This window comes from Capra hircus, chromosome 18 (assembly GCF_001704415.2).
Source record: "Capra hircus breed San Clemente chromosome 18, ASM170441v1, whole genome shotgun sequence".
Taxonomy (NCBI): domain Eukaryota; kingdom Metazoa; phylum Chordata; class Mammalia; order Artiodactyla; family Bovidae; genus Capra; species Capra hircus.
The window spans coordinates 53,781,541-53,806,800 of NC_030825.1; the positions used below are offsets into that span (position 1 = coordinate 53,781,541).

The 25,260-nt window shown below is 56.7% G+C and overlaps 1 protein-coding gene across 7 annotated transcripts; it reads left to right on the forward strand.

Moving 5' to 3' along the window:
• CLASRP (CLK4 associating serine/arginine rich protein) lies at positions 120–24,994 on the forward strand. 7 transcript variants are annotated; one of them, XM_018062571.1, is made up of 21 exons: positions 120–185; positions 1,174–1,301; positions 8,290–8,387; positions 8,932–9,033; positions 9,199–9,278; positions 11,450–11,534; positions 12,548–12,696; positions 13,499–13,595; positions 14,591–14,669; positions 14,754–14,827; positions 15,642–15,683; positions 18,801–19,016; positions 19,130–19,417; positions 20,728–20,985; positions 21,280–21,319; positions 21,618–21,678; positions 21,870–21,928; positions 22,003–22,049; positions 23,607–23,689; positions 24,561–24,585; positions 24,853–24,994. In XM_018062571.1, the coding sequence occupies exons 2-21, from the start codon at positions 1,203–1,205 to the stop codon at positions 24,893–24,895; spliced, it is 2,025 nt and encodes a 674-aa protein (XP_017918060.1). In that variant the 5' UTR covers positions 120–185; positions 1,174–1,202; the 3' UTR covers positions 24,896–24,994. The 7 variants fall into 7 exon arrangements, 3 of the variants coding, with proteins under 3 accessions (XP_017918060.1, XP_017918059.1, XP_017918061.1); XM_018062570.1 differs by having other exon boundaries at positions 137–401; XR_001919520.1 differs by lacking the exon at positions 24,853–24,994 and having other exon boundaries at positions 21,280–21,323; positions 24,561–24,586.

Genomic DNA, 25,260 nt, shown 5'->3' on the forward strand with positions numbered 1-25,260 from the left:
TCCGCCTACGCCCCTCCGATTTCCTCAAGCCCCGCCCTTCCGCTCACTCTCTAGTCCAACCTAGTTCCCGCCCCTCGAGTCGGCGGAAGTGCCTCTGCCGCTCCCCGCCCCGTCCCTCAGCCTCCCACTTCCGCTTCCGGTGCGGGTCGCGCGCGAGCGCAGCGGTGGGAGGCGGCGACGAGCCGGTGAGTGCAGGCAGCGGGTGACCTGCTGGCCTCGGGCGGACGTCAGCCCAGCTTCGCCCTTGCCTCGGCTTCTCCGCGGTCTGCTGTGAGACTCTGCTCGACCCGGGCCCCGAGGGCCGCCCGCCCCGCACCCCTTCGGCCTGCCGTGCCTCAGGCCGCGCCCTGCCTCCGCCGTCGGCCAGAACTCGCCGCGTCGGACCCTGCCGCTTGCCACAGGTCCCGCCCCCTTGTCAGAAAAACTTAACCGGATCCCTCAGGCCCAGACCGGGTGCTCGAGCCCGATCCTCCAGGCTTGCCCCTAAACGCAGCCCACCCGCTCCTGTCAGCTCGCTCCGCCTCCCTCAGCCTCTGTACCCTCCCCCCGCCCCCAATTTAGATTCCTGCTTTAGAGCTCGGCAGCGCTCCGTTCTTTTCCTCCGGCGCTGCCTCCTGCGCCCTCCTCCCGCAAGTGTCTGGAGGACATCCACCACCATCCACGCCCTTCACCTGCCCTCGACCCCGACCTCCACACCACTACCCTTTTCCCATAAAAAGTTTCTTCGTCCACCTGCCTTCATCCCCAGACGTCTGGTACCCAGACCCTCCCCCCACCCACCTGGTGGGCGCCGTTTCAACCCTTCCTCTCCCTTGAGCTCCCAACCCCAGCTGCTCATGTTCTTCCTCCAGACCTTACTTCAAACACTCACTCCTTCCATCCTTGAACCTTTCACCCTGATTCCTGCTCCTTCAACACAGGGTACCACTTTCGCTGGGCTGCTCACTCCAGAATCAACGGGAGTGGGGGTGGGGGATTCAGAATGCCCAGGGTACTGGATCAGACTTGCCCGGGATCCACCCGAGTGTATCCTGCTGCACAGCTCTGCAGCCTCACTTACACTCCCTGAAGCTGATGTTCAGGATTAACTCTATCAACTTGTTAGGTAACGGTGATTCTGCCCTTATTATTTTTTTTTTAACTCCATCTGACACCCCTTCCCTAATCCCTCAGGTTGAGGCCCCAGCCTTGGCCTCACCACAATGTGGCACGAGGCTCGGAAACATGAGCGGAAACTTCGAGGCATGATGGTCGACTACAAAAAGAGGGCAGAGCGGCGCAGGGAGTACTATGAAAAGATCGTAAGTGACCTTTAATCTGGGCTGGGAGCTCTGTGAGAGGGCGGAGCCCTGGTTATCCTGGTACCACCAGGCTTGGAAATATGCTAAGAGGGGATACCCGTTTTCTCAAAGAGAATGTCCATTTTTTGAGCATAATCATATGCTGTGCTGTGCTGTGCTGAGCTGAGTCTCTCAGTCCCATCCAACTCTTTTCCACCCTGGTGGACTGTAGCTCACCAGGCTCCTCTGTCCATGGGGATTCTCCAGGCAAGAATACTGGGGTGGGTTGCCATCCTCTCCTCCAGAGCATAATCATGGGGGGCGGGGGCAGGGAACTGATGTATTTTGTTTATTGTCACGTGCTGTGGTGTCTGGTATGGACTCAGTACAGAACTGGCATTGGCAGGGAGGAGGGAAGTCTTTGTAGCACTCCAGACATAAGATTGGCCACCTCCGGAATGTTGTCGGTCTTGCTTATTATTCCTGCGTTCACAGTGCCCAGAGGAGCTCAGCCCTTCTTAAGGTTTGACTGGGCACCCGGAAGGAGTACCGTCAGTATTCACTGAGTGAATTCTGACCATTTCTCCCCTGTTAGATGCTTCAGTTGCTTTTGGAGAGAAGAGCACACTCCGTCTTGTGACCTAAAAGGCCCTTGTGGTCTGGCCTCTGGGCTTCAGCCTGAGGTAGCTCCATTGGCCTTTTTTTTCCATCTCTGCCGCCACTGGGTATGGAGGCTTTAATGCCTCCTCTCAGTTCTTTACCTGTTACTTGTTCTTGAGACCCCAGCTCCAGTGGCATTGGCACACTAGGTTCTGGTCTTCCGTGAGATGGGATTTGTGTGGACGGTGTCATTTACTACTGCAGCCCTGCCGCAGGCTCCTCCCTGGTGTTTTGGCTTCCAGTCCTGCCGCCTCTAATCCACCTTTCTCAGAGGCCAGAGAGGTCTTTTTTTTTTTTTTTTAATAAGGGATGGAATTGCTGTTATTTTTTAAAAAAATATTTATTTGGGTGCACTGGGGGTTGGCATGAGAGATCTAGTTCTCTGACCAGAGATCCAACCTGGGCTCCCTGCATTGGGAGTGTGGAGTTTTAATTGCTGGACCGCTAAGGAAGTCCCCAGAGAGGTCTTTCTAAAGCGTAAAGCTGACTCTGCCCCTCTCTTACTCAGAACTTCTCTGTGACTCTTTAGTGCCAGGCTCCTCATGACAGCCTTTAAGACCATGCATGGCCTGGCTTTTACCACCTCCTCCAGACTCATCTTACTCTGCTATCTGCCTGATTCCTTTGCTCGTGTCATCTGGCCTCCCTACTATCTGGGGCTACTTTTTCTAGCAAAAAAAGCTGTGTAAAGAGCTACCAGTTTACCTCCCCAAATTGTATAGTTCTCTCTAGCCATAGGGGCTTTGCGTGAGTTTTTCCTTTACTACGTTAGCTCCTGCTCATCTCTCAGATCTCAGTCCTCAGGGAAGTCTTCCCTCATCCTTCATACTCAATCAGTGTCCCCTATAAATGCTGTCATGCTTCTTGTTTTTCCCCTTTGTGGAATTTAACACACATTTTCAGCTCTGTGAGACTGGGGACTAGGTTTATTTGGGTCATGCTACTGCTTTCCAAGCTTGAGCCCAACGTGGTTTATTTGGACTAGATGAATAAAACAATAGCAGTTGCCATTTTAATTGATCTTTCTCAGGCTCCAGGCTCTGTGAGGAGAACTTCAGATGTATGATTTCTTTGAGTCCCCGCAATCACCCATGAAACAGAGGCTGCTGTTATCCCAGGAGAGGAATCTCTGAGAGCCCGTCTCCAATGGTGTTGGAACAACTATGACATGACCACAAAGGCAGGGCCTGGGTCTGTGTTGGTTATAGTTGGTTATATATAGCGGGCCAGGAATGCTGTCAGCGCTCGGGGCTGAGTAACTGCTGCTCATTAAGGGTTCGGGGTGCGCCAGACCCTGTGCCTGCTACTTCGGCATGTTGTTTCTGGTCCTTTTAGCAGGCCTGGGAGATGGGTGTTGACCCCTGTTAAAGCTTTGCTCATAACAGTAGTAATGCTATTGAGCATTTGTGTGTTAAGCACTGTACTGAGCGCTTGACAGTGTCTCTGTTTCATCATATCTTCACTGAAGACAGAAGTTTATTTCCTTTTTACATAAAGGCCCAGAGGTGGCCAGTCCTGCTCAGGGAACTGTTATTCAGCCACGAGTGGCTTCTCTTGCCAGTGTTTTCTTAAGGTCTAAGAGGGCTACTCAAGCTCTAGCCATCATGTCTTTATATTCCATTCAGCAGGGCGGGAGAAGGGAGGGAGAAGAGGCCAATGGGCTCATATCAGTTGTTAAGAAAGTTTCTAAATGTTTGCACGTGGTATATCCACTCGTATCCCCATGGCCGGAAAGTAGCCCCTGGTCACATACAGCTGCCAGGAAGGCTGAGAGGCGTACCCTGGATTCTGGGGGGCCTTGTGCCAGTTATGTTAGGAGTCTCATTACTGTGGAGGAAGGGGCAGTGGATGTTGGTTGCCAACTAATGGGCTGTCACAAATGGTGGGGATAGGGGCACCTCCCTCCCAGGGTATCTGAGTATTTGGTGAGATTGGACACGGAGACTCCCGAGAGCCAACCTGCCCAGGCTAACTTGCTCAGTAAATGCCAGCTCTTCTTGGTGCTGAGGTTATTATTACCAAGTAGAGCTGGAATCGCATCCAGGTGGATGGATGGAGTGGAGGAAAGAAGGCCGGAGTGGGGTCACTCAGAAGGCCTGGGACTCCAGGTTCTCGTCCTTGTGAGCCAGAGAGCTCGCTGAACTCTGTTTTCCCCCTTGGGATAGGGATGACGACCAGCCCCTCTCACTGGGTGACAGGGAAGAGCTTCAAGAATAGAACAGTGTCTGTGGGGCGCGTGGTGGTGCAGGCCTGTACAAGCAGCTATTGTCCCCGAACATGAGCGTGATCAGCATTCAGATCAGAGCCACCAAGCTTTGGACGGTGGCGGCTTTGAGGAGAGGATGGGGCTGTTACGTGTTCTCTCTCATCTTATTCTCCGCCCGAGAGAGGCAGCTGAGGCCAGTGTTGAGGAAGCAGAGGTCGGCTGTGGCAGACTGGGCCGGTGTGTCCAGACAGCTGATTTCTCTTCTCCTAATCTGTCCTTGGTGCCTGCTCTCTCTCCCTTCCTGTCCCTGTTCCGTCGACCCTGTCAACTTTCTTCTAATTAGTGGTTTGGGTACAGAAACAGAATTCCATGTTGATGTGAAAGTGGGAAATAAAACAGATCTCAGCTCTGGCATCTCCTTCTCCAGGAGGCCCCAGCGGGCTGAGCGATACAACCCCTGGCTCCCCCATCCCAGCACTGCTCACTCTTAAGTCGTCACTGTGGGGCCCGAGTCTGTCCCCCACAATGAACTCTGAGCTGTGGGGACAGGGCTGACTGTTTCAGTCACAGCTGTGGCCCTAGCACAAGGCCTTGCTCAGAGTGGGTCCCTGCTTCACAGTTGAATGAGTAAGAGAAAGACCACGAACTTGTCTGACCCTCTTTGATCCTGGAGATGTAATGGTCCAGTGGTTAAATATAGATTTTGGCTCTTGAAGGATTCGTACATGTTTGTTTGGAGTTTGTTTCACCATAGCCAAGATGTGGAAACATTGTCAATGTCCAGCAGCTGATGGATGGGTAAAGAAAAGCGGCCTGTACGTGCAGTGGAGTATTACCGAGCCGCAGAAAGAAAGGGAATTCTGTCACAGGCTACAGCATAGAGGTACCTGGAGGACTTTATGTCCAGTGAAATAAGCCAGTCACAAAAAGACAAACCCTGTGAGATTCCATGTGTATGAGGTATTTGAAGCAGTCCGGCCCTTCGAAACAGAAAATGATGGTTGCCAGGAGTTGGGGGAGGGGAAAGAGGAGTAGTTGTTCAGCAGGTGTGGAGTTTTGGTTTTGCAGACAAAGAAGGTCTAGAGATCCGGTGCAAAGCAAGGTGCAGACAGTTAATGCTACTGTACTGTGCATTTAAAGGTGGTTAGGTTAATAGATTTTACTTGTGTGCCTGTTACCATGACCAAAATTATTTTAGAAAAAAAGTGGATTTTGGAGTCAGGCCTATTTGGGCTCAGATCCTGGTTCTGTTTGTGACTGGTGTGATCTGGAGCGAGTGAGCCTCCCCACTCTGAGCTCCAGTTTCCTCATCTGGGACGTGGGGTAGGAGTAGCGCCTTCCTCCCACGGTTGAGAAGTTTGAGGTGTACATAACGCAGCTGGCTTTTAGTGTGGTTCAGGGACTTTTCCTGAGGCTCCCAACAGAGCCAGGCCAGGGACCCAAGTCTTAACTCCTCACCCAGTGCCTTTTTGTTTCTCTGGTGCGGGTACAGTGAGTTCTTGGTACAGGCCAAAGTCCATCCTGCAAACAGTCCTGTGTGTGTCTTGGGTGTGGGAGCCAAGCATTTGGCCTGGAGCGGTCTCGGAACTCCGGGTCTTAGAGCTGCCCCGGGCGGTCGCGGTCACGAGGCCTGAGATGAGGGACTGAGGGAGGCGGGTGAGGTGCGGGAGGCGTTGGGTGGCAGCAGCGCCACCCTGTGGACGCGGGTGGAGCCAGCGCGCACAGGACAGGGAGCAGCCCCGGGGTAGCTGTGGTCATCCGGGAGTGTCCTCAACTCCTGCGGACCGGGTTGGGGTGGGAGCTGGAGGCCGCATGCGGGAGTGCAGGCTCTCGAGAGCTTGAGGCTGATGTGTTCTCAGTCGGGCTGAGGCTCCTCGCCTGTGAGTGAGGCTGTGTCCTGTCTCCTTTGGTCAATGTTCTGGGCCCTGCCCTGGGCGCTCGGAATACAAGGCGGGTCCTGGCCACGGGAAGCTCCATTCTAGTTGGGGCGGTGGGTGACAGGTGATGGGTGATGGGCGGTGCTCTGAAGAGAGTAGGGTAGAGTAAGGAGCTAGGGTCAGTCAGGGGCTGGGGGAGCTGTTTAGATAGGCTTGACGAGGAGGGCAGCTGGAAGGGAATCGGAAATAAGTGAGGAGACAGACGTGCAAGAGCAGGGCTGTTCTGTGGTGTGGAGGCCGGCGGTGTGGGACGGGGCAGGGCGGGGTTGGGGGAGCCCGTGGCGAGCAGAGAGGGCCAGGAGGGAGCAGGCCAGGGAGTGGGCCAGGCTCTGCGCAGAGGGACAGGGCCTAATACGTTTTAACACCACCTCAGGCTGCTCTGTGGAAAAGGAGCTGCAGAGGGCAAGGGTGGTAACGAGGAGCCGAGCCGGGGAGAGGAGGCTGCTGAGTGGTCAGGGACGGTGGTGGGGCAGGGCGCTCAGGATGGGGGGTGGTTGGAGCCTGGGGAGGGAAGTCTTGGGGAGTCAGGGTTTCGTGGGGAGCACCAGCTCTCCGGCTCGTGGCTCTGACGCGGCAGGGGGCTGGAGCTCAGCCAGGGCCTGGCACTTGTGGCGGGTGCCGCCAGATTTCAGGCTTTCCTGCTCCAGTTATGGTCACTTGGGGTTGTAACCTCCACAGGAGAGCTCAGGCCAGAGGTGAGAAGTGAATGGAAGGTAGCAGCAGGTGGTGAGGGGGTGGGAGGGGCTCTGAAGAAAGCAGTGACTCAGGGGCCTGTCTCCTCCATCTTGGTGCCCTTTTTAAAAAATATAGCTATATTGAGATATAATTCACATACTCAGGCCTTCCTTGGTGGTCCAGTGGTTAAGACTCTACACTCCCACTGGTTCTATTCTTGCTCAGGGAACTAAGGTCCTTTGTACCTTGAGGCATGGCCGAAAAAAAGAAGAAAGGGGGAAGAACATTTTTTAAATCCACATACTGTACAGTTCAGTGGTTTTCAGTATCTTCCCAACCCAGGTATTGAACCCAGGTCTCGCACATTGCAGGCGGATTCTTTACCAGTTGAGCCACCAGGGAAGCCCAAGAATACTGGAGTGGGTAGCCTGTCCTTTCTCCTGCGGATCTTCCTGACCCAGGAATCGAACCGGGGTCTCCTGTATTGCAGGCGGATTCTTTACCAGCTGAGCTACCAGGGAAGCCCTTAGTATATTCACAGGATTGTGCAATCATCTCCACAGTCTAATTTTAGAAACTCTTTGTGACCTCCAAAAGAAGCCCCATGCCCATTAGCAGTTAGTTCCCCCCTCCCCACAACCCTGGGTAAGCTATCTACTTTCTGTCTCTCTCGAGTCATCTGTTTTGGACATTTCACGTAAATGGAATCATAGGATATGTGGCCCTTTGTGACTGACTTCTTTCACTTAGTGTAGTGTTTGCAGGGCTCATCCAGGTTTTAGCATGGATCAGTACTCCATTGCTTTTTACTGCTAAATAATATTACATTGTCTGGCTATGCCATGTTTTGTTTCTCTGTCGTGCATTGATGGACTTTTGAATTGTTTCCACTTTTTGGCTGTTGTGCCCAGTGCCACTGTTGGTGTACAAGTATTTCAGTGTCTGTCCTTAGCTGTTTTAGGTATGGAGTGGAATTGCTGGGTCATGTGGCAGTTCTTTGTCTAACTTTCTGAAGAGCCTGATTTTTCCGTATTCCTGTCAGTTTCTTGCTATTGCCTGTCCTTTCAATTTTTGCCATCCTAGGGAGTGTGAGGTGGTGTCTTGTAGTTCTGATTGCTGTTTCTCTGATGAATAGTGATGTTGATCGTCTTTTCATGAGTTTATGTGGTCATGGTGTCTTTGAGGCTGCTCCTGGCCAACGTGCTTGCACCTGGCTCTGAGTGAGTGGCCCTGGGGTGGGTGTGGGGTGAAGAGTTGGGGACTGATATTTTAGGGAGGTCAGTCTCGGTACTGGCTCTGAGGAAGACTGAGCCAGAGCTCAGAGCCTCCTGTGGCTATCTTGAGAGGAAACCTGTCCCCAGAGGTTAGGTGGCCCTGTTGGTGCTGCCTGCACGCCCTGGCGTGTTCTTTTACCTCAGAAGTACGGCTTGCTTGGTGTAGAGGTGAAGCTGCTGCTGAACTTGGCTGTGAGGGCAGTGGCAGGGCTCGGGGCTCAGTTGGGTGGTGGCCTCCATCTTGTCCATCCCCACAGAAGAAGGACCCAGCCCAGTTCCTGCAGGTGCACGGTCGAGCTTGCAAGGTGCACCTGGATTCTGCAGTTGCCCTGGCCGCGGAGAGCCCCGTTAACATGTAAGACCGGGTTTGAGGGTGGTATCTGTGGCTGACGGTTAGGGGTCCAAAGGGACCTGGTGTATGGACAGACCTGTGGCGCCTCAGACTGGAAAGGCTTGGCTTGAGTGGGAGGGTGAAGGTCACTAGCTAAGGCGAGATGGCAGGGTTTGGGATGAAGACCCCATGGTGTAGTGGTTGGAGCACCTAGAGGGAACGAGCAGGGCCATGGCCGGAGGCCCAGGTAAGCAGAGAGTTGCTTGCCAGAGTGGGTGTTTTGAGGTGTTAGCAAGTGGCCCATGGGACCTTGTTCAAGGTCCCACTCTTGCGTGGTTCTGCAAACTAGGGCCCCGATTTCCTCAGGGCCCTTTCAGGTCAGGAGCCTGAATGTAGATTCAGGGAGTGTTGTGGCATAAGGAACAGGAGGTGGGGGCTGCGAGTGGGACGGGCCTGGGCATCAGAGGGGCTGAGGGCCAGGTTCCCAAGCACAAGGTGGCAGGGGGCAGGTGCTGTGTGTCCGGGGCACTGGGAGCCCAGGCGCCTTCCTCCCCTGCTCCTACTTCAGGATGCCCTGGCAAGGGGACACCAACAACATGATTGACCGCTTTGACGTCCGCGCCCACCTGGACCACATCCCCGACTACACTCCCCCGCTGCTCACCACCATGTAAGCCGCCTCCCCTGGGGTTGCCGGCCGGCGGTCCCTCCTGGGAGGGAAGGAGGTGTGCACGTGGGGCAGCCCCCGCCAGCGGGAGGCCGCCCCCTCATCCCCCTTCCTGCAGGCCTGGGGTGGGAGCTCCCTGTGATCTCAAGACCTTGTCCTCCTCCACAGCTCCCCAGAACAGGAGTCGGATGAGCGGAAATGTAACTACGAGCGCTACCGAGGCCTAGTGCAGAACGACTTTGCCGGCAGTAAGTGACCTGGGGTGTGGGGAGTGGGTTGAGGGGAGGGGTCCCTGGAGGCTGGAAGACCGCAAGACTGCAAAGAAAAGTTATCCCAGTACTTTCTACTCCAGGGCCTTGGGCGTGGTCCCAGCTCTGTCATGGACCCGCTCTGTTCCCATCCCTTTTCTCTCTTGGGGCCTCCGTCTCTGGAATTGGTACAGGAGATGTCTGCTGACCGAGATGGTCCTACCAGGTGGCCATTTTGACAGCCCATGCCCTCTAATTCTGTGATCTTTTTCCTAAAAAATCGGAAGAAATAGGAAGAACATATTTTTTTGCTGTATTTTCCCCACCTGCATGGGTCAGAATGTTAGCTCAGAAGAGGAAATTTATGCCTGTTTTAAGTGACTGCCTAGGCAGTTGGACAGCTTGCCAAGTGTTCATACATGTCCAAGGTTCTTTTCCCAAGCTGTCACCTCACAAAAGAGAAAACAAGTGTAGGGGCTGTTCCCTGCTCTGGACTTGTGGAGGTTCCAACCCTGATAGAGTTTTTCGTCTCTGTTACTGCAGCACATCTGTGTGATCACCCAGCAGGGTGGGGGTGATGCCCCATTTTACAGATAAGGACACTGAGGCTCGGGGGTTGGGAGGGACCCTCCAAGGAGTTGGGCTTCTCACCCTGCCCTTAAGCACTGCTGCCTCCTGCAGGCAGCTCTGAACTGGAGCTCACCTGAGAAGGATGCAAAGCCTCTCTCCCAGATCCCTCTGTGAGAGTAAGGGCCACACACTCGTCCCTCAGCCTGGCTGGCCTCATTTCCTGGAGAAGAGCAATCGTGGAAGTTTCTGTCCCTCAGGGTGATGTGAGGGTTCGCGTCAGGGATGCTTAGGGCCCCTGCACAGAGCCTGGCATAGTCCACCCTCACCGTGGGTTCACTGTACCCACATTTCTTTGTTTCTGAAATAGATGTTTAGATCTTTAAAAGCAGAGATTTTCAAATTCTGGCTATCAATGAAGCCTTCACATCAGGGGAGTGAAGCGTCACTGACGCGGTGGTGGTTTTTGCCTTCCCCCAAGGCCACACAGATGCTTGATGATGGAGCCAGAGTTTCCCTTAGTTCTGCCTGATTCCATCTCTTCATCCATCCATCCATTCATACAATTCCTGAGCACCTGTAGCGTGTCAGGCATTCTTCTGGGAGGAGGGGTCTAGTAGGGGAGCCACGTCATCACGAGAGCGGATGCTCATTACAAGCTGAGGCACTGTTTCGACAGATGGTATGCTGTTCTCGGAGGCGCTTGACTGAGGCTGGATCAGCAGAGGGTGGGGTGGGGCGGGGCGGGGAAGGAGCTCCCCAGTGAGGGGAGGTGGCTCCCGACTCTGTCCGAGCCATAAGGACAGCCGTGAGGGGACAGGAGGAGGGTGGTCTGGGGGACAGGGAAAGCCAGCCTGGCTGGAGCTCACGTGAGACGGCTCATGGGGCTGCCTAAGCCTGAAGCCTGCATAGAGCCCCAGGGCCCTCCCCTGGGGCTGCGTAGACCACCAGCAAAACGGGGGAGCCTGCGGTGATGGCTGTGCTGTGTCACCTTGGGGCTCGCCCAGACCCCCCACCTCGCTTTACAGATAGAAAAGCTGAGGCCCTCTGAGGGAAGGGGACATGTCCAGGGTCCCACTGGAGCTGGGCATGTGTCTTATTGTGCACGAACCAGGGGGCTCTGGTACATCGCTGAGCACCTCAAGTTGGGTGTTACAGCTGAGAGCCCAGATTAACTTAATTTAAACTGGGTCCCAGAGGGCCAGAGTGGCAGGCGCGTGGGGTCCAGGTGACTGACGCCCAGCTCTCAGGATAGGTTTGTTGTTCTGAAGGGTCCAGTCAGAGGTCTCTGTGACAGTGATAACTGTAGCAGTGCCCAGGCGCTCCCTCTGCCAGTGGTCCTCCCATTTTACAGGGAAGGAAACCGAGGCACAGAGTGGCTGAGTCCTTTCCCAGGGTTGCATGGCGAGTCAGCGGTGCAGCCAGGTCCCTCCTGTAGCTGCTGTGTCGTCGCCACGCACGCTGTGATTATCTGGGAATCCATGAGCCTGCCACCAGCCGTGCTGGGTTCACACCTGCCCAAGCCCCACTGCATTCTTAAGTCCCCCCTGAATTCTCAGTGTCCCCAGCCCCCTCTGACTCATGTGCCTCTTGCCCCACCCCAGTCTCCGAGGAACAGTGCCTGTACCAGATCTACATCGACGAGCTGTACGGAGGCCTCCAGAGACCCAGTGAGGATGAGAAGAAGAAGTGAGTCGGGGTCCGGGGCAGTGGGGGCTGCGGGGGGCAGGAGGACCATGCGCCCCACAGGGCTCCGTCTACCTGGTGTCCCCTAGAGCTGGACCTGGCGCTGGCGCCCAGTTGGTGATCGCTTCATCAGCGCTGCAAGGAGCAGGCAGCGCCAGAGGGGACGGGTTTGCTGACAAAGCTCTCCGTGGCGTTTTCCACCCTTGGGTTGGGAGGAGGTGCAGTTAGGAGGGCAGGAGCTGGACTGGGCCAGGGCCTGGGTTTGAGTCCTGCCCTCCGAACCTTGGTGCCGCCTGCTTGGGTACCCCAGGACTACAGGAGATGGAGCTGGGGAAGTGCTTGTCACCTGCTAGGCAGTAAGCGTGTGGCCCACAGCAGCTGATGTCACTCTGCAGAGGGCTTCTCCAGGCTGTGTGCCCTGAGGAATGGCTCATCCCTCTGCCAGCCTGGCCGGCCCCTCCACTGCTCTGCAGTCCCGGAGCCGCCTGCTTACCCCTTGCTGCCAAGCCGTCCCCACCGTGGTCCTCACAGAGGTGACTGAGCGTCTCAGTGACCGACCCTTATTCATGGCCACCTGTTTTGGACGAGGCTGGCGCAGGGATGGCATCAGGGCGTGTCAGCTGAGTTCAGCAGCACACGTGCCCTAGGCCCCTGCTCCATCCTGGACCAAGTTGGGCTGCGTTGTTACCCAAGAGAACTCGGGCCGGCTGTTGCAGGACACGTAGTCGGGGGTGGCAGTGGAGAGACCCAGTGTGAACGGGGCTGGGAGCTGAGGACGGCTGCCACCCCCAGACGAGGACTTCTGGACGGTGGTGCGCTGGAGCTGTAGGAAGAGGAAAGGGCTGGTGGCAGGTGGCCACAGAGCGTTCTAGGCCAAGGGACTGTTTGAGGGCACCAGGCTGCCTTGGCTCTCAGGAGGGTGGTGTGTGGGTCCTGGAGGCGTGGCTGGGCTGCATCCGGCCTGGGGCCTGCGTCTCCTCCCGGCGTGGCCCTGATTCTCGGCTCCCCCTTGCCAGGCTGGCAGAGAAGAAGGCATCCATTGGCTACACCTACGAGGACAGCACAGTGGCCGAGGTGGAGAAGGTGACAGAGAAGCCGGAGGAGGAGGAGTCCCCGGCCGAGGAGGAGAGCAACTCGGATGAAGATGAGGTCATCCCCGACATCGGTGGGGTCCCCTCTCTGCCCTCCCCATCCACAGTCCCCGGGCAGCATTTTCGTGTCTCGCCCCTCCCCCTGTGTGGGGCGCCCGTGCTTACGAGCCCGCCTCTCCTGCCCCCCGCCTCCCACTGTCCTTCCGTCTCACTCGTGTCCTCCTGGTCCAGCCTCCCTCGCTGTTTCTCTCTCCTTCCTCGTTTCTAGGACTCTGCTCCTCTGACACTATCCCCACCTGGGTTCTGGTTCTGTTCTCTTCTGACTTCAGCCTCTTGGTCTCTCCCTGCCCTTCTCTTTCGCTCTCTTCTGGAAAACACGTGTTCCTCCAGTTACAGAGCCGGCCTCAGCCCCCACCCCACTGCCCACCACCAGCTAAATGCCCACTGATCAGACCGGCCACCCATTTCTCCCCTCGACTCATCCAGCTCACTCTCAGCCCGTCTGCTGTTTGTTCAGATGTGTGTAAAGCCCACTTGACTCAGCCATCAAGCATCCCGCTCCCGAATACCTGAGACCTGCACCCCTGCCTCTACCCACCTAGATCTTCAGCCGCCCTCGTTCACACCCCTGTGTACATCACTCCCTCCCCGTCACATCCCCCTACCCCCACCCTCACCCACTGTCTATGGTGCTTGCTCCTGGCAGAGCCCCATGCCAGCCTGGGGATACCAGGACGTGCTGACTCGTGTCCGCACCCCCACCCACCCACAGAGGCCTGAGGTCTGGTGGGCACCCCCGCCCCCATGTCCTGGGGCGCTGCCCCTTCCTGTCCTCTTGCTTGGCTTTGGCCCCTGACAGCCTTTCTCTTGGTGCAGACGTGGAGGTGGATGTGGACGAACTGAACCAGGAGCAGGTGGCAGATCTCAACAAACAGGCCACGACCTATGGCATGGCCGATGGTGACTTCGTCAGGTGAGGCCTGTGGGCTGACACCGCTCCCCACCCTGTGGACCTGGCTTCTCTGCTGTTGCCCCTCTTCCTGAGCGCTGGTGTCCCTGACTCTGCACCAGGGACATTACACGCACAGGCTCCCGAGCTCGTGGAGGAGGGGTGGAGGTTGTAAGGGTTGGTTCTTGGGGTCAGCTTCAGTGATGTTGAGACAGAGGCTGCCCCGGCTGTGTGACCTGAGGCCTTCTGAGCCCCGGGAGCTTCAGGGGTTTCTGGGCATGGTGGGCAGCGCCCTCTAGTGGAGTGGCTCCTCTCCCTGCATTCACTGGCAGTTGCTGGTTGGGCCTGTGCCCTGTGCCTCACCCGGGTGGGTCACAGAGACTGATCCCAGCTAACAGGGTACTGAGTCCTGAGTACTCCCACGTCTGAACACAGCCTGAGTGTCTGAGCGTCCTCACTCAGGAGCAGCCAGCGTCCTCACCACAGCCAGAGTCTCACCTCTCTGGTCCCCTCCCCACACACTCCACCCCTGCCCGGCCTCCATGGCCTCTTTCCCCCTCAGATGCCCGAGGCCCCACCTGATCTGGGGCCATTCAGGTGCTGTGGGCTCTGCCTGCACCTGCACAGCTCACTCCCCAGGGGTCTCATCAGCTGTTACTCTAAGAGGGGCTTCCCCAGTCTCCCTGTTGAAAACTGCAGCCTCTACCAGGCCCCTGGACTTCTCTCCCCCTGCTGTGATTTCCTTTCCTATCAAGTTTTTCACTATTTAGTGAGTCACGTGTTATGTGACTTTGGTCATTGTCTGTCTTCTCCCCAGAATGTTAGTCCATGAGAGTGGGGAGTTTTGTTTTCAGTAATCCTGGATGCCTGAGATAACACCTGGCGTGCAATCGGTGCTCAGTAATAGTACTGAATGAATGTGAGACCCACCAGGATGGCTTGGGGTCCTTCGCCTCCTGCAGTGACTCTGCCTGTAATCTGACCTCGTTCCTCCTGGTGGCCCTCCTCCCCCTCCGCAGGATGCTCCGGAAAGACAAGGAGGAGGCGGAGGCCATCAAACACGCCAAGGCCCTTGAGGAGGAGAAGGCCATGTACTCGGTGAGGGCTAGGCCCGGGTGGCAGGGCAGGTGTGTGCTTCGTGGAAGGCACAGACTCACCAGCCTCGTCCCCACCCTGCTCCAGGGCCGTCGCTCCCGGCGCCAGAGGAGGGAGTTCCGGGAGAAGCGGCTGAGGGGCCGCAAGATCAGCCCCCCCAGGTAGGTGAGGTTCTGCCCTGTGCCCCCGCCCTGCCAGCATCAGTCTTTCAGGACTCTGGGGGAGGAGCCAAGGCTCAGGAAAGTCTGGGGGGCAAGCCTGTGGCTTGGGGAAAGAGTTGTCCTAATAGAGCGAACAGGGAAGGTCTGGGATAGGTGTGGCCACGAGGCACGTGTGGACACCCGTCCTGCCAGCCATCCCCCTCTCCCTGCTGGATTTGGAACCCATGTCACGTTCCCTGGCTGTGAGCAGAGTCAAGGGGGCATCATTGCTTCTGTTGTGGGCTGCCTCCCCCTATTAGAGTTTGGATAGGTGACTTTCTCTTCTTGAGCTGCAGTTTTCTCTTTGGGAAAGGGGCACCGTCACCTTCTGGGACGGGGGCTACACCAGTGCCCACAGTGAGGTCTCGGGCAGGTTTGGATGAGGCAGCTAATGTGCAGAGAGCCCAGCCTGGGGCCCAGGCAAACCGATGCCTCTGCCACATCTCCTGTGTTCAGGGGGAGTCTTAGGGTTGCTGTGAGGCTTAAGGGACCTGCGGTGGGCTCAGGGTTGGATGCGTGGTCTGGAAAATGTTCAGTCACGAGCTGCGATGATTCTTGCCATCGTCACCGAAGAAGTACAGGGCTGCGGTTCAGGCTCTGGGCAGGTGTGAGGGGATAGGAGGAGGGATGAAGGCAGGGCCCGTAACCTGGCTGGCAGCCTCCTCGTCACTGTCCAGTGCGTGGCCTGGGGCACCCAGGTCAGGGATTGGCCTTAATTCCATGTGTACTGACCCCACCCCCCACCGCACCCCGTCCCATCTGGTTCTCTCTACAGCTATGCACGCCGAGACAGCCCCACCTATGACCCCTATAAGCGGTGAGTTCCCAGGGCCCAGCACCCTCCTGATGGAGGGTAGGGTGGGGTGGGGTGGGGCCTGTGTGCTGTAGGCTGCCTTCCTGAGATCACAGACTGGGGAATGTGTTCTGCTTTTTTCTGATTTAAACATAATGGAGTTTTGTGTTAAAAGTGACCAAACATGGCAGACAGGCGGGACTTAGGTGTCAGGTGTCTTTAATCTGAACTGCCAGAAATAACCAGTGAGTGAGGAACGGGTACAGAATGGCCTGGTCACACACAACATGTGTCTCCTGGTGTGGGAGTGGTTGGTCAGAGGCCTTGGGGGTGGACAGGTCTCAGGCTGACCCGTTCCCTTTGTTGGATGGGGTGAGAGGGACCCTTGGGGCCCCTGGGAGGACAGATGAGATAAGGCAGGTACGCCTTTTGAGAAAAGGTCTGGCTCAGGTAGGTGCTCAACTGTGGGTGCCATGAAAGAGATTACGTAGTTTCTTTAACAAAATTGAGGTTGTTTCACACTTAATGCTTTCAAACTTGCTTTACACCTGACTTGACATCTTTTGCCAAGATAATGCACTGCTCATAGCAAACACCCTCTTCCAGCAACGCAAGAGAAGACTCTATACATGGACATCACCAGGTGGTCAATATCAGAATCAGATTGATTATATTCTTTGCAGCCAAAGATGGAGAAGCTCTATACAGTCAGCAAAAACAAGACTGGAAGTTAATTGTGGCCTCAGATCATGAACTCCATATTGCCAAATTCAGACTTAAATTGAAGAAAGTAGGGAAAACCACTAGACCATTCAGGTATGACCTAATGATTGTACAGTGAAAGTGAAAATAGATTTAAGGGCCTAGATCTGATAGATAGAGTGCCTGAAGAACTATGAACGAAGGTTCGTGACATTGTACAGGAGGCAGGGATCAAGATCATCCCCCAAAAAAAGAAATGCAAAAAGGCAAAATGGTTGTCTGAGGAGGACTTATGAATAGCTGTGAAAAGAAGAGAAGCTAAAGGCAAAGGAGAAAACTCTGCATTTGAATGCAGAGTTCCAAAGAATAGCAAGGAGAGATAAGAAAGTCTTCCTCAGTGATCAATGCAAAGAAGTAGAGGAAAACAATAGAATGGGAAAGACTAGAGATCTCTTGAAGAAAATTAGAGATACCAAGGGATCATTTCATGCAAAGATGGACTCAGTAAAGGACAGAAATGGTATGGACCTAACAAGCAGAAGATACTAAGAAGAGGTGGCAAGAATACACAGAAGAACTGTACACAAAAGATCTTCACGACCCAGATAATCACGATGGTGTGATCACACCTAGAGCCAGACATCCTGGAGTGCAAAATCAAGTGGGCCTTAGGAAGCATGACTACGAACAAAGCTAGTGGAGGTGATGGAATTCCAGTTGAGCTATTTCAAATCCTAAAAGATGATGCTGTGAAGTGCTGCACTCAATGTGCCTGCAAATTTGGAAAACTCAGCAGTGGTCACAGGACTGGAAAAGGTCAGTTTTCATTCCAATCCCAAAGAAAGGCAATGCCAAAGAATGCTAAAACTACCCCATAGTTGCATTCATCTCACATGCTAATAAAGTAATGCTCAAAATTCCCCAAGCCAGGCTTTAACAGTACGTGAACTGTGAACTTCCAGATGTTCAGGATTTAGAAAAGGCAGAGGAACCAGAGATCAAATTGCCAACACCCATTGGATCATTGAAAAAGCAAGAGAGTCCCAGAAAAATATCTATTTCTGGCTTATTGACTGTGCCAAAGCCTTTGACTCTGTGGAGCACAACAAACTGTGGAAAATTCTTAAAGAGATGGAAATACCAGACCACCTGACCTGCCTCTTGAGAAATCTGTATGCAGGTTAGGAAGCAGTGGTTAGAACTCGACATGGAACAACAGACTGGTTCCAAATAGGGAAGGGAGTACGTCAAGGCTGTATATTGTCACCCTGCTTATTTAACTTATATACAGAATACATCATGAGAGAAGCTGGGCTGGATGAAGCACAAACTGGAATCAAGATTGTCGGGAGAAATATCAATAACTTCAGATATGCAGATGACATCACACTTAGGGCAGAAAGAGAAGAAGAACTAAAGAGCCTCTTGATGAAGGCAAAAGAGGAGAGTGAAAAAGTTGGCTTAAAACTCAACATTCGGAAAACTAAGATCATGGCATCTGGTCCCATCACTTCATGGCAAATAGATGGGGAAACAGTGGAAACAGTGAGAGACTTTATTTTGGGGGGCTCCAAAGTCATTGCAGAAGGTGTGTGCGTCCATGAAATTAAAAGACGCTTGCTCTTCGGAAGAAAAATTATGACCAACCTAGACAGCATGTTAAAAAGCAGAGACGTTACTTTGCCAACAAAGGTCCGTCTAGTCAAAGCTATGGTTTTTCCAGTAGTCATGTATGAATGTGAGAGTTGGACTATAAAGAAAGCTGAGCACTGAAGAATTGATGCTTTGAAACTGCGGTGTAGAAAACTCTTGAGTCCCTTGGACCGCATGGAGATCCAACCAGTCCATCCTAAAGGAAATCAGTCCTGAATATTCATTGAAAGAACTGATGGTGAAGCTGAAACTCCAATACTGTGGCCACCTGATGCAAAGGGCTGACTCATTGGAAAAGACCCTGATGCTGGCAAAGATTGAGGGTGGGAGAAGGAGATGGCAGAGGATGAGATGGTTGGATGGCATCACTGACTCAGTGGACATGAGTTTGAGTAAACTCTGTGAGTTGGGTGATGGACAGGGAGGCCTGGCGTGCTGCAGTCCATGGTGTCGTAGAGAGTCAGACACGACTGAGCAAATGAACTGAACTGAACTGCACTGACATCCATGTAGAGGAAGCCTGCTGCTGTTGCAGTACAGATCTGTGCATCTGTTCTTAATAGTTCTCTGTCACTGCTTTTCCTGGTTGTATTGAGAAGGCCTCTGTGGTCATGAATCAGATGCTTGCAGGCCTGCTGTCTTTCTGCCCGCCGGCTCTGTTGTACCTGCTGTCTGTTGCCGCTCGGGACCCTGCTCTTCAGTGACCTCTCACTCTGTGGAGGGTTTGTTCGTGGGTGGACAGGCTCGAGGGGCCCGGTGACTGAGCCCCTTCTCCCTGCTCTTCAGGTCGCCCTCGGAGTCCAGTTCCGAATCCCGCTCCCGTTCCCGCTCCCCGACCCCCGGCCGGGAGGAGAAGATCACGTTCATCACCAGTTTCGGGGGCAGTGATGAGGAGGCGGCCGCAGCCGCAGCTGCAGCAGCTGCATCAGGGGCTGCCACAGGGAAGCCCCCGGCGCCTCCCCAGCCCGGCGGCCCCGCACCGGGACGTAATGCCAGTGCCCGGTCTGTAACGCTCACGCTGCCCGCCCTACACCCCAGGCACCGTGGGGGGGACTCGGGGCAGCGGGGGGCCACGGCCCGGGCTGGCGCTGACCGCCCCCCATGCCCACCTGCAGCCGCCGCTCCTCCACCTCCTCCTCCTCCTCCTCCGCCTCGAGGACCTCCAGTTCCCGCTCCCGCTCCAGCTCCAGCTCCCGCTCCCGCCGCGGCGGGGGCTACTACCGCTCCGGCCGCCACGCCCGCTCTCGCTCCCGGTCCTGGTCGCGCTCCCGGTCCCGCTCCCGGCGCTATTCTCGCTCTCGCAGCCGTGGCCGGCGGCACTCAGGTGGGGGCTCCCGAGACGGACACCGCTACTCCCGCTCGCCGGCCCGGCGCGGCGGTTATGGACCCCGGCGCAGAAGCAGGTGCGTGGGGCAGGGGCCCCATCTGGGTGAGACCCAGGCTCTGTGAGGGAGCTGTGGGGTTGGTGGGATGGTGGTCATCCCAGGTGTGGTGCCAGTGGGTGGGAGACTAGACTATGCTTGTTCCAGGGGCTCCCTGGGTGTTTACAGCAGCTGCCTCGTAGGACCAAGGTGCCCCGAGGGGAGGGCAGGGTGTGATGTAAGCACTTCTGGTGGGGCAGGAATACCGTCCTGGGAGACAGGAGGATCCCTCCTGCCCTTTCCCGGGGGTCAGGGCTGCCTATGGAGGGACAGCACGACCTGCTGGGTGAGAGTGGGACTTCAAAGCAGCCGGCCGGGTGAGGAGTCTGGCCCTACTGCTGAGCTGTTGGGGCCTCTTCATCTGTAGAAGAAATAGAATCATTACATCTCCTCCATTGAGTGCAAAGTTGTGACAAATTCTACTTGAGTGTTTGGTTCAGAGCCTAGCACTTGATGAGTGCTCTTGTTGTCAACAGCGTTATTACCTGTGTTATTGTTGTGGGGATCTCAGTGTCAGCTACCCACGAGATCTGGCAGGTAAAATCGAGGCACCCCGTGGGCCTGGTGACCTGGGAGCACACTTCCCCTCTGCTGGGGTTGTAGGCTACTCAGTGGCGGGTGTGGCTTGCCCAGTTTTTTGATTTTTCCAGAGAAACTGAGTTGGATGTTTAAAAGACAGCTCTTGTTTTCTCGATATTGCTGACAAAACCCGGGACAGTTCCCCAGAGTCTGTGTGATGTTGGTTTGGCATCCAGATCATTGCCTGGAGCCTGCCCCAGGGCAATGGCAGGAGACAGGCTAGGGGTCAGAGGGGGGCCTGGTCACCCTGAGGAGGGGCCCTTGCTGAGGAGTCCCCACGTCTTAAGCAGAGAGAGGATGGGGCTTACATATTCCCAGACTGGATTCTGTGGGTCTGGGTCGCAGGCTTGTGGGGAGAATTGAGGGGTCGTCCCCACTGGTGGTGAGACCCTAGGCCTGGCAAGGTGAGGAGGTGAGCATCCAAGGGGGGTCACCAGGCAAGTCCTGCCCTCCCAGAGATCACCTCGCAGGGAAATGGGCACACATGTGTCTAGTGAGACATGAAGAGCTGTTCTAGGCCAGTGTGTTGAGGACAGTCTCTGTTTAGAGACCAGGGAGGCCAGGGAGGATGTCTGAGGAAAGCAGCGGGAGGAACTTGGAGACAGACCACAGGGCCTCTTGGAGGCATGTAGATTCAGTGCCAGGGTGGGGGCGGCGCTCAGAGGGGTTCCCTGGAGTCTCACGGCCTCCCTCCTGCTCTGCGGCGCCCCCAGGAGCCGCTCCCGCTCCGGGGACCGGTACCGGCGGGGCGGCCGGGGCCCCCGGCACCATAGCAGCAGCCGCAGCAGCTGGTCCCTCAGCCCATCCCGAAGTCGCAGCCTGACTCGCAGCCGCAGCCCCAGCCTGAGCCGCAGCCGCAGCCTGAGCCGCAGCCGTAGCCGCAGCCGCAGCCAGAGTCACTCTCCATCGCCGCCGAGGGAGAAGCTGAGCAGGCCGGCAGCGTCCCCCGCTGTGGGCGAGAAGCTGAAAAAGTGAGTGGGGCTAGGGCTGGGGGACGGAGGTGAGGGGCTGCCCCACTGTTGTGTTTCAGAAGGAACTTGGTCCTGCCCTGGGCGGGGTCTGCCCTTGGCGGGGGTGGGGGTACTGAGGAGTCCCAGCCTTGCCTTGGGTGAAGGGTCAGAGGGGGTCACGACCCTGCCCTGCAGGATCCAGGAGGCACGTGGTTTCCGCCTGGGGGTGTTTGGGGCACACAGCCTTTGCTGTCTGGTCTGAGGGCAGTGCTGAGGCCACGTGGGATTGGAGGTGGCAGCTGCTTTTTCTTCCAGGACCGAACCTGCCGCTGGTAAAGAGACAGGAGCTGCCAAAGTCAGTAAGAATTTGGAACTCACCCGTCTAATTCCCGCCAGCAGCAGTGCCCGAGAGCTGGGCCCGGTGGGCCTGCAGGGGGGCCCGGGTGGGCCGGGAGATCCAGCCCCAGGGATTAAGATCCGTGCCCCGTCCTCCCTTTCCTCTGTCCACTGGGGCTCCCAGACCCTCGTGGCTGGTCTCCGCAGCCTGCCCATCCTCCGCTCCTGCCCCCGCCAGTCCCAGACTTTGGATGAGGTGGGTTGTGGGAGCTCCGGGATACCCACCCGCTCTCCTGCCTCTTCTCCCCCTTCCCCAGCCCAAGCTGAAGCCGCAGGAGAAGCTTAAGCTGAGGATGCAGAAGGCACTCAACAGGCAGTGTACGTCCTGGCCCCGCCCCTCCAGGGCTCCCCTGCTCCTTCTCCTCCCCGTCTGGCTGGGGAAGGCCCTGCTGTCTCCCAACAGGAGGCTCTTGGGAGGAGCGGGTGTGTACCCGCCCTGTGGCCGCCAGGTCCAGGGCCTCTCTGAGCTCAGCCTCTACCTGCTCATCCCTTGTGCCCTCTCCCCACAGTCAAGGCGGATAAGAAGGCGGCGCAGGAGAAGATGATCCAGCAGGAGCACGAGCGCCAGGTATGGGGCTGGGAGGGCGCAGGGCCCACGCAGGGCACAGCCCGGCCCCGCCCTCACCACCACCTCTGCTGCAGGAGAGGGAAGACGAGCTGCGCGCCATGGCCCGCAAGATCCGCATGAAGTAAGACTGCCCCCAGCCTGCCTCCGGGTGGTCCTGTGTTCCCCACCACCAGCCCGACCCAGAGCTCTGACCAGGCCCTCCGGGTGGAGAACAGTCAAAGCCTTCTCCGGACCTTCGTGTCCTTCCTGCCTCGCAGCTCCGCCAGCCTCCAGCTGGGGTTGCCTTTCCTTCTCTCTCCCAGATACCCACCCACTGTTCCCCAAGGCTGCTCTCGGGTCCTTACTGTCCTGTGTGGAATAGCACCCCCAAAAGCACCGTCCTCCAGCCCCCCCCTTCATAGCGCTCGTCTCCCCGGCATCCTAGCGTCCTGTCTGTGTCCTTACTCGCTCTTGCTGGCGTCCCCACTGAGAAGTTGGGTCTGGCTGCCAGGCTTCTGCTGTGTGCTCAGCCCCCAGAACCCTGGTGCTCATAAATGCTGAGGGCTGGATGCAGGCCAGCCCTGCGCTGGGAGCCTGGGCTTCGCTCCCCTTGCTTTCTGCTCCTCTCCTCGCCTGACTCTTCTGCAGAGCTGAGTGGCCCAGAGCCTGGTTCAGACAAACCTGGGGTTTAATCCAAGCTCCGCTTCTCTCTGACTCTGTGGCCCTGGGGTGGGTGCTCGTCCATACTGTGAACAGTCCTTGTTGCCAGCTGTACAGGGTAACTGAGGAATCAGTGCCCTTAGAGCGTCAGCCTGTGTGGGGCCCGTGAGCAGAACTGGAGGCTGTAGTGCTTGGTGTTGGCAACGAGGGGAGTCAGTCAGTTGAGAGCTGTGTCACCTGTACTTATTTCTCTTTCTACCCTGTGTTTGTTGTGGGTCCTTGGGCAAGTACCTTAACCTCTCTGAGCCAGGATTCGTTATGTAAGGTAGATGGAATAAGGCAGCCACCTCTGGAATCCCACTGTAAGGCTCCTGATGTGTGGTGCCTGGCACATGGGAAGGCTTGATGGCTGGAGCTGCTGATACTGGTTGGTTGTTTATTACACACCCATCACACGGGTGCATCAGGAGGTGGGGAGCATAGTGCGTAGGGACTCGGCATTCTAGTCAGTCAGGCCCAGCTTCTGATCCTACCTCACCTCTGCTACCCCCTAGCTGTGGGCCTTTCTCCTGTCTGAGCCTCAGTGTGCTCATCTGTTAAATGGGGATGAAATGAGATGTCCCATCTCATAGGCTTGTGGACAGGATTTTGTGTGATCAGGGCCAGGCGCTACAGCACTCAATTAATGCAGCTGTTGGGGTGGCACTCAATAAATGCAGCCCTTGGAATAGCAAAGCAAATCCCGGTCATTCTGACAAAGGCCAGATAAGCACTTAGCGTGTCAGTCCCTTTGTTCAGAGGCTGCGCCTGGAGCATGACAGGAAACGATCCAGCCCTCAGCAAACTTTTCATCAGGTGGTAGACTGGGATTCAGCTGCCGGCCAGTGTCCCCTGTCTGAGCTCAGTGCTCTCGTTTCCAGGTGGGGAAAGGAGCAGGACCTGCCCCTTGGCTAACTTTTCCACTTGACCTGGCAGGCGACCCAGCTGGCCCTCGAGTTCAGTATTCTCACCTCTTACCCTGGCTCGCCTCTCCCTGCAGGGAACGGGAGCGCCGAGAGAAGGAGAGAGAGGAGTGGGAACGCCAGTACAGCCGGCAGAGCCGCTCGCCCTCCCCCCGCTACAGTGAGTGTGCCCCGGTCACCCTCCCCGCTTCAGTGAGTGTGCCCCGGTGGCCCTCTTCCCGCTACAGTGAGTGTGCCCCGGTGGCCCTCCCCCGCTACAGTGAGTGTGCCCCGGTCACCCTCGCCCTCTACAGTGAGTGTGCCCCGGTGGCCCTCGCCCTCTACAGTGAGTGTGCCCCGGTCACCCTCGTCCTCTACAGTGAGTGTGCCCCGGTCGCCTTCCCCCGCTACAGTGAGTGTGCCCCGGTGGCCCTCTTCCCGCTACAGTGAGTGTGCCCCGGTCACCCTCCCCCGCTACAGTGAGTGTGCCCCGGTGGCCCTCTCCCCGCTACAGTGAGTGTGCCCCAGTGGCCCTCGCCCTCTACAGTGAATGTGCCCCGGTGGCCCTCGCCCTCTACAGTGAGTGTGCCCCGGTCACCCTCGCCCTCTACAGTGAGTGTGCCCCGGTGGCCCTTGCCCTCTACAGTGAGTGTGCCCCGGTCGCCCTCTCCCCGCTACAGTGAGTGTGCCCCAGTCGCCCTCCCCCGCTACAGTGAGTGTGCCCCAGTCACCCTCACCCTCTACAGTGAATGCGCCCCAGTGGCCCTCCCCCCGCTACAGCCAGTGCCTCTCTGGTCGCTGGGTCAGGAGAGCTGGGCTGGAGGCTCTGGGACATTAAAAAGAGATGTCAGAACTGGGTTACAGAAAGCCGCGGTACACCTTCCACATCAGCCTCCAGTAAACTGGAACGTTTAAGCTGTACACACGGCACACAGTGCTTCAGTCCCCAGGGAACTGCAGGAGTTGGAAGAGCTTCGTAGCACGTGGGTGTGGGCGAGGGGCAGGCAGTGTCCTGCTCTTCTCACGTGCACTCCTGTGCCCTTTCTTTCCAGGTCGAGAATACAGTTCTTCTCGAAGGTAAGCAGGCAGGCCCTGTACCCCGGGCAGTCACTGTTGTCCTCTGGTGGGAGGTCCCAGTCCTGGTTCCCCCATCCTTGCCCTGGCCCCCCTGCAGTCATCAGAGCTGCCCAAGGCCTGGCCGCATGCTGCACGCAGCTGATTTCTGCGTCACTGAAGCCCCAGTGGTCCCACGTGGGTGGCTGTGTGTGCACCTGCCCACACGGCTGGGCTCCCTGCTTCCTGCCCAAACCCTCACGGGGCCTCTCTCCCCGCTTCTCCCCCCAGACGGTCGAGGTCCAGATCCCGAAGCCCCCACTACCGACATTAGGCAGAAGCGTGGGCAGGCAGAGATGAGGTGGGGGGACGAGGGCTCGAGCTGTGATGCTGCTGGTTTCTCTAATAAAGTCACACGTTATTTAATTCCCTTCCCTGGTCTCCTGTTTTTGTCTGTGTGGTCAGTGCAGGGCCCCCACACCCCGGTGCCCACCAACCGAGGCCAGTGGGGGAAGGTGCTTGGTGGCTTCAGGGAACAGGCGCCAGTGTGAGCTGGTGGGGAGTCCTGCCCACATCTGGGCACTGGAACATGGCTCCTTGGTAATCAGAACTGCTGCTCCTGCCACACTCAGGGCCCGGGTGCCCTGTGGTGGGAAAAGGGCTGAGCACCCCGCCTGTGGAGGATGGGCCAGGACTTTG